Raw genomic sequence first — 8,262 nt, forward strand, 5'->3', positions numbered from 1 at the left:
GGAAAAAGATTTACTCGAAGTACAGCATTAACCCATCATAAGAAAATACACACAGGAGAGAAACCATACACTTGCACAACATGTGAGAAAGGCTTTGCACATAAGTTTCAGTTGAACGAACACATGAGAAATCACACAGGAGAAAAACCATATTCTTGTGAAACCTGTGGAAAAAGATTTAGCTTTAGCTCCTCTTTAAAATACCATGTAAAATCACACAATGAAGAGAAGCCGTACACTTGCAAAACATGCGAGAAAGGTTTTGCTCTAAAAAGCCATTTGGCTGCTCACATGAGAACTCACACAGCTGAGAAACCCTATCCTTGTGAAACATGTGGCAAAAGATTTGGTCGCCCTTCAGCACTCACTCGTCATAAGGCTTTGCACACGGGGGAAAAACCCTATTCTTGCAAAACATGTGGGAAAAGCTTTGTCCAGCAATCTTACCTGAAGGAGCACATGAGACATCACACAGGTGAGAAACCATATTCTTGTAAAATATGTGGAAAGGAATTCAGTTTTCTTGCATCATTAAAATACCATACAACACTGCATACAAATGAGAACCCATACCATTGTAAAACATGTGGGAAAGGTTTTGCCTTTAAATGCCACATGAAGGAGCACATGAGAAGTCACACGGATGAAAAACCATATTCTTGTGAAATTTGTGGCAGGGAATTCACCTTCCTTTCATCATTAAGATACCATACAACATTGCATACAGAAGAGAAACCATACCTTTGTGAAAAATGTGGCAAAGGGTTTGCTTTTGAATACCACATGAAGGACCACATGAGAACTCATCTCAAAGACAAGCCGTATTCTTGCAAAAGTTGTAGTAAAAAATTCTGTCATGTCTCGACATTAAATCGACACAAGAAAACTCACACAGAGGAGACGGCTGGTAAAGATGTGGGAACTGCTTAGCATGACACGGCTACCTAATACGGTAGGGCTGTGTTGGCAAGAATCTGGTGATACCATATGTCCATATGTATCGTGAGGCGGGGCAGTGATCCTAGTCTCAGACTCTGCCCCCCCCCCCCCACCACCACCACCACCACCACCACCACCATCAACACCTCCTCCACCCTAGTACACCCCACCCCTCTACTAAAAGGGACACGGGGGAGAGAAGCAGAGGGAGGAGGAGAACAGAACCTTCGGGACACCTGTGCTGTCGGTTCGACTGAACATTCTGGCTCTTTTATCAGTGAAGTCTTCACCTCCACCCAGACTGTGGCACACGACGGTGGAGCTGCTGATGTAGACGCGCCAAGCACGGGATCAGACTGGAGTGACGGTGACGGAGGGGAGGCAGCCGCAGCATCAGTGCCAGCGTCAGGAGGACCATCATCAGGAGGCGGTCAGCGGATGGAGATGCGCCGCGAAGGCGGAGGAAGGATGACGATGAGGATGAGGAGGGTGATGTAGCAGGTGCTGCAGGGTCGTGCCGCATTGCCTGGTCCGCCGAGAGCGACGCCGGGGGAGCAGGTGATGCTGTCGTCGTCATTGTGCCACCGAGAGACGGAGAAAGACAGGAGGAGGCGGAGGTGATGGAGGAGGACAGGCTGTGACATGGAGGGACGCGGCAGTGAGAGCTCGGGCCGCCCGGATCAGCAGGTTTCAGAAGGAGAGAAGCCACAGATGATGATCTGAGAGCTCGGTGAAATAATCTTAGGCTAAACGTTCAAGTCAAAAATTCTCTGGAGTTGAATTAGTGGAAATGCGTGTGCGTGTGCGTGTGAAGCTGCAGGAGCTGCACAGCAGCGGCGTCTGCTCCACTTCACCCCGGATTACAGCTCCACAGCAGCAGGCCTCCATCTGAGGTCTCCTCCTCACCAGACACAACATCACTCTCTTCTCCTTACTCCTCCCTGTTGCTGGAGGGAAGACTTTTTCCTCTGCTGCCGTTCTCCTCCCTGAAGCTGCCGTGGCGTGGTCCCCCGTGGAGGGACAGCTGTTGCAAAGGATGACTCACCTGCAGGCTGGCCTCTCTCCGGAGACCCTGGAGAAGGCCAAAGTGGAGCTGAAGGAGAACCCGGACACTTTACACCAGGACATCCAGGAGGTCCGGGACATGATCATCACCCGACCGGACATCGGGTTCCTCAGGACGGATGACGCCTTTATCCTCAGGTTCCTCCGGGCCAGGAAGTTCAACCACTTCGAGGCGTTCAGGCTGCTGGCTCAGTACTTCGAGTACCGGCAGCAGAACCTGGACATGTTCAAGAACCTGAAGGCCACGGACCCGGGAATCAAACAGGCTCTGAAGGACGGTTTCCCAGGAGTACTGTCCAACCTGGACAGATACGGACGCAAGATCCTGGTCCTGTTCGCTGCCAACTGGGACCAGAGCAGGTGAGATCTTGATCTGGGATCAGGAGAGGAGATATTTCATTGTATTGGTGTTTTCTTACAGCCCCTGAGACGTTGGCCTTGACCCGTCCCCCTGTTGGTCAGTTGTTGTCATTGTCTTCTTCTGTAAATGAAGTTTAACTGTGTTAAATACTTTAGCGTCTGACCCCAACGACGACGTCTCTCCTACCACTGTACTGTTGACACTGTAACAGCTGCTCCGACTGTTGTCTGGCTGTATGTCTGCTCCTGCTCTCTCTCTTTCTTCCCACATTCGTCTGTGTCTCATTTGGTCATTTCCCTCTTTGCTGCAGCAGAATTGAACGCTGATCCTGGACCTGCTGCTCGGTTCTTTCCTGTTGAAGGTTTTTTTTCTCCCAGCTGTTGACAATCTGCTGCTTGGCGTGTGATTTATTTTGGTTTTTGATTTCAGTAATATTTGTGGAGGTTTTACTGTTTGTTGTTAATTTGAACTCAAAGTAACATTTGGTGTATTTACCTCCCTCCGTTTTCCCCTGATATTTGGGATTTTTTTAGGAGGATCATTAAAGTTGAATTCTAACTTCAAATCCGTGAGTGTGAATCTGGGCTGTACAAATAAATTGACTTTACTGAAACAACGTCACTGCAGTTGTAGCTCCACTGAATCTCCCGGATCTTAACATCCCATCATCAACCCCCAGCATGACTCTACAAAGCCATTTGGCTGCTCACATGAGAACTCACACAGCTGAGAAACCCTATCCTTGTGAAACATGTGGGAAAAGCTTTGTTCAGCAATCTTTCTGTGAAGTTTTACAGGTGTAACACTTGTGGTCAGGTTTTTCACGACGAGGTTTCTCATCAAAATCAGGTGAAAGTTCACGTCCGAGCGACGCTACATCACTGTGAAATCTGTCAAAAAGATTTTAAATTCAAATCTTTTTTAAAGAAACACATGAAAACTCGCTCACATAAGAAACCCTATTCTCGGGACACGTGTGTGAAACAATTAAGTTCCAGTTCAGAGTTACCAACCAATGAGAAACCCCATATTTGCAAATATGTGGGAAACGGTTTAAACTCATTTCTGACCTGAAGATTCACATGAGAATACACTTGACTGAAAAACCCTACAATTGTGAGACCTGTGGGACAAGATTCAGTTTTATTACGTCATTAATGTACCACAAAACCCTGCACAATAACGAGAACGGAAACATTCTACAAGTGTCCACTGCCGTTCAACATCTACGCCTTGCTAAATTTGTAATCAGGTTTTTGAAGTGAGTCGCCATCTGTTTGAGCACATGTTAGCTCACAAAAACGACAACCTTTATCTTTGTGGTAAAAAAAATGTGTTCACCCGTCAACAGTGACCCGTCATAAAGAAGAAGAACATGAGTGAGAAACCATATTCTTGTCCAGAAAGAAGCACATGGGAAGTCACTCAGGTGAAATGCTAATGTTCCTGTGAAATTTGTGGGTTTTTGATGGAGTAATTGGGGTAAGTCACACACCCACACACACACACAGGTGAGAGACCGTATGTTTGGCCTGTCTGTTGAAAGAATGTCTGAGATGTTGGACTCTCAGCTTTGAACTCAGGCGTCCCTCTGTTGGTCATGTTTTATAGTCAAAGTATGTATAAAGTATTTGTTCAGTGTGACCAAATAAAATGTAAAAGTTTATTAACCACAGAACAGACGAGGTTACAGTGAGGCTGCTGTTAAGATGTTGTAAATCCATTTATTTTTTTACAGTCCTATCTAACAGAGAAAGTTTCCTGACAGCTGCTCAGCTGGGGGGTTTTTTTGTTTTGCTTTTTTTTTTTTTTTAATTCAGTCTGATTTGTTTTGCGAACGTGAGCAGATGAAAGTGAAGTAAAACAATGACATGAAATTATAATGGTTAGGGACTAGCTTGCTTTTATGTCAACGGAATGTTTTTCTCTTATTTCTATCACAGTATGACTCGAATGTTTTGCTCTGTTCTTCACTGAATAAATGCTGTTGAAATCCGGTCATTCGTTTGGATGCATTTTTATTTTCACCGGGATTTCATGTTTCCTGTGTTCTATTTCAACGGGGTAAAAGCCCAAAAAATGACGTTGGAACCTTAGAGGGCGGTGACCTGTAGGTGTAACACCACCAACTCCAACAGGAAGTAAAACCCTCTCTTCAAATGAACACTGACATTGGACAGATGAAGATGTAATGGAGTGGCCTGTGCAGTCAGCAGACACTATAATACCTCAAAAGTATGAAATACATTTCAGTTCAAAGCTTTTAGGTCAAAACCGATTTATTATAAAACAAACAGGACAGTGTCGGAAGAACTTCATTTATGATCGTTGCTTCATGCTGTACTGTCGCTTTAAGAAGCTGTTCTCTCCTCATTATAATCTACTGCCAAAGACTGATGGAAAATTACCAGACACAGTCACACCCACATTCTTACCTACACATTCACATCCATGTACTCACACACGATCACGTGATACGTAATCTGATACTTTTATAAACTGAACCAAAGAGCAGAGGACTTGGGCGTGGCTTTTCAGAGTAAACGAGGAAGCTGCACTCTGCCTCTGCAAGGAGAAGATCAAGACGTCTTTTGTGTTGTTACTTTGTCGTCATGTTTGTTAGTTTGAACCGAACATTTGAACCGTTCACGTCTTAGCTTTAGCCTCGCGTTCAACCAGAGAGCGGTTAAACCACCGTTGGTCGTGTTTCCTAAAAGAATCATCTTTCGACGAAGCAGCGGTGTCTTCAGGAAGGTTTAGAGAATTTATCAACGAACGATTAACCGCATATCCATGTTTACTGTGTTCTATTTCAACGGGGTAAAAGTCCAAAAAATGACGTTGGAACCTTAGTGGGCGGTGACCTGTAGGTGTAACACCACCAACTCAAACAGGAAGTAAACAGCTGACGTCCTGCTTATTGTAGCTCGTTAGCGTCGACCGTCTGCTGTGAAGCTGCCGGACGCTGGTTAATGTTTATTCTGGTGGAAAATTCCTCAGACTTTAAACTCTATCGTAGTTTTCTCTGCGTTTGACGGATTTACCGGACGAACCACAAAGTGCGAGGGAAAGTCAGCGGGAAATAGTGACGTTGAAAACACGGAAGTGAACAAACATCAGCGCAGACCGACAATGAACAAAGTCGAAGAAAAGTTCACAAGAGAAGGTGTGTGTGAATCCCAACACTGTACGATCTTTATACACACACACACACACACACACACGGTTGTTTGACTCTCGTCTGTCTCTTCAGAATGTCCCTTTAACAATGACATGGATTTAAATCGTCACCAAAAGCAACCAAATAAAGAAGAGGGAGAGGAAGGGTCACCTCAGATTAAGGAGGAGCAGGAATCACTTCAGATTAAGGAGGAGCAGGAGTCACTTCAGATTAAGGAGGAGCAGGAGTCACTTCAGATTAAGGAGGAGCAGGAGTCACTTCAGATTAAGGAGGAGCAGGAGTCACCTCAGATTAAGGAGGAGCAGGAGGAGGAGGAGGTTCACCCTGACTGTCAAGAGAACTCCAGTTTGGATCGACATAAACCAGGAAATTGCCTCAAACAGAAGGGGGCGCTAGAACCAAAGCAGGAAGATGAGCCTTTTCTCAGGACTTGTGATCATGTTGGAAGTGTTGGTGACACAGCAGAGATGGACAGCAGCCACCGGCTCCAGTGTCAGATAGAACCGACCCGTTCAGACTCTGGACCGCAAGAAAAAAAAAACGGAACCAGAGGACGTGAAAAAAGTTTTAAATGCGAGCACTGTGGTAAATCTTTCAGGCACCAGTACCAATTGAGAACGCATCTGAGAACTCACACAGGTGAGAAACCACACTCTTGTAGAACATGTGGGAAATGTTTTGTAACCAGTAGTGATCTAAGGGTTCATGAAAGAACTCACACAGGCGAGAGACCATATTCTTGCAAAACATGTGGGAAATGTTTCGTATCTTGTAGTGATTGGAAAGTGCACGCCAGAACCCACACTGGTGAAAAACCATATTCTTGTCAAGCCTGTGCCCAAACATTTAGAACAAATTCTGCCATGCATAAACATATCAGGCTGCAAAGATGTAAGAAGCCACACGGTTGCCAATCCTGCGGGAACGAATTTGCAACTAACAAGGAACTGAAAGACCACATGAACACTCACACGGGGGAGAAACCATATTCCTGCAAAATATGTGACACATATTTTGCAAGTAGGGAACTCCTGAAGGTCCATATGGGGAGTCACAGGCGTGAACAGACCTATGTTTGTGAAAAATGTTGTAAAGGTTTTGCACACGTCGGTGCGTTGACCAGCCACATGAGGACGCACTCCAGTGACAAGCAGCACAGATGCAAAATATGTGAGGCAAATTTTAAACGTAGTGGTGCCCTGAAGGTCCACATGAGAACTCACACAGGTGAGAAACCATATCCTTGTCAAATATGTACAAAGTCCTTTCGTAACAAGTCGTCATTTAATCAGCACATGAGGTCACACACAGGAGAGAAACCATATTTCTGTGAAAGCTGTGGGAAAGGTTTTGGCAGTAGCTGTCAGCTGTCAGTCCACGCCAGAACACACACGGGTGAGAAACCATTTTCTTGTGAAATATGCGGAAAATCCTTTGTCAGCAGTAGTGCGTTGACAATCCACATGAGAACTCACACAGGGGAGAAACCGTACTCCTGTAAATCCTGTGGGAAAAAATTTAAAACCAACAGTGCGTTTAGTGTACACATGAAAGCTCACAACGGTGAGAAACCATATCCTTGCAGCGCCTGTGGAAAAAGATTCCGTGTCTCTGCGGCTTTGAAAAGGCACATGAAAACTCACACCGGAGAGAAACCCTTCAGATGCCACGTCTGTAAGAAAGACTTCCGACAGAGCGGCACCTTGATGGAACACTTGAGGACACACACGGGCGACAAACCACATGTCTGCCAAACCTGTGACAAGTGTTTTGCCCATAGGGCAAACTTGTGGAACCACATGAAAACGCACAGCTGAAAGGCCGCGTTCAGGCAACTTTATGTCAACTTTTGTGGGGCAATAAACCGGGTTTAAAGAAAATAATTGGATCAAATCATCAGCCAAACGTGATGAACACAGTGTCACTGTGTTTCCCTTTCTAACCAGTAGGTGGCATCAGAGTATTCGAAGGACATCAATACTTTACCAGCTGACACACAGAGTACTCTGTCTCTCACTCTACACTTTCATAACATTTGTGACTGTAACGATCGTCAATTCATTTAGAAAGATTGATATAAAAGAAAACTGAAGAAATGTCTGAGTTTTACTTTTGAGTGATTTGATTTTTTAAGCAGATGTCGAGGAGAACATTATCAAAAAAAAGTACCTTTACCTAACGGCAGCCTATTAGTCATTGTCTACACACACACAAACACACACACACACCTGCAGACGCCTCAATGGGGCCGTAAGTCGGGGGGGGGGGGGCGGTACTGCAGTTGAGGACAAAGGACTGTCAAACTGAGTGATTCTGCTTCGCTGCCTCTTCTTCACGGTTTCTGCGTCAAAGAATTGGTTGAATTTTCTGTATTTATGTGAAAATAAAAGTTTTGATCTCTGTCTCTGTGTAACTGTGATATAAACTGTCCAAAAATCACAAAAGCAATTACACAAAAATTAAAAGAAAAGATAAAAACCAGCCGTCCAGTCCAGACAGAAGATCAATAATAATCGAACCTTTAACTAACTTTTTTTAGAACTCTTTCACAGGTCACTTCAACAACAGTTTATTTATTGATCAATTTTTTTTTTTTTTGAAGGGACGCTGCTACTCTCTGACCTTGATTTTTTTTAATTGAAGCTCCGGCCTGTGTGTGTGTGTGTGTGTGTGGGAGCAGTGACATCATCAGGAATACAAACGGTCCGTTTGACTG

The 8,262-nt window shown here is 44.8% G+C and overlaps 3 protein-coding genes across 4 annotated transcripts in view; all 3 read left to right on the forward strand.

Annotated features, from left to right (window-relative positions):
• LOC103381290 (zinc finger protein 883-like) overlaps positions 1-985 on the forward strand; it is a 7,172-nt gene extending 6,187 nt beyond the window's left edge. The window contains exon 4 of the mRNA XM_025056821.1: positions 15-985. Coding sequence (XP_024912589.1) covers positions 15-930 — 916 coding nt within the window. The 3' untranslated portion in view covers positions 931-985. The remainder of the gene's footprint in view (positions 1-14) is intronic.
• Positions 986-1,057: 72 nt separating this feature from the next.
• clvs2 (clavesin 2) overlaps positions 1,058-8,262 on the forward strand; it is a 31,798-nt gene continuing 24,593 nt past the window's right edge. For both annotated transcript variants that reach the window (XM_025056781.1, XM_025056782.1), the window contains exon 1: positions 1,058-2,364. In XM_025056781.1, coding sequence (XP_024912549.1) covers positions 1,976-2,364 — 389 coding nt within the window. In that variant the 5' untranslated portion in view covers positions 1,058-1,975. The remainder of the gene's footprint in view (positions 2,365-8,262) is intronic.
• On the forward strand, positions 3,569-7,745 carry LOC103381276 (zinc finger protein 883-like). Its single transcript, XM_008313550.3, has 2 exons — positions 3,569-5,531; positions 5,619-7,745. Exons 1-2 carry the CDS (start codon positions 5,498-5,500, stop codon positions 7,361-7,363), a joined length of 1,779 nt encoding a protein of 592 aa, XP_008311772.1. The 5' UTR covers positions 3,569-5,497; the 3' UTR covers positions 7,364-7,745.

Source organism: Cynoglossus semilaevis, chromosome 7 (assembly GCF_000523025.1).
Source record: "Cynoglossus semilaevis isolate Cse_v1.0 chromosome 7, Cse_v1.0, whole genome shotgun sequence".
Lineage (NCBI taxonomy): Eukaryota > Metazoa > Chordata > Actinopteri > Pleuronectiformes > Cynoglossidae > Cynoglossus > Cynoglossus semilaevis.

Bases quoted from the DNA above. Each gene is read 5' to 3' on its own strand.
- LOC103381276 (XM_008313550.3), top strand. From the start codon at position 5,498: ATGAACAAAGTCGAAGAAAAGTTCACAAGAGAAG. The intron at 5,532-5,618 runs GTGTGTGTGAAT...CTGTCTCTTCAG, and splicing joins AGAAAAGTTCACAAGAGAAG to AATGTCCCTTTAACAATGAC.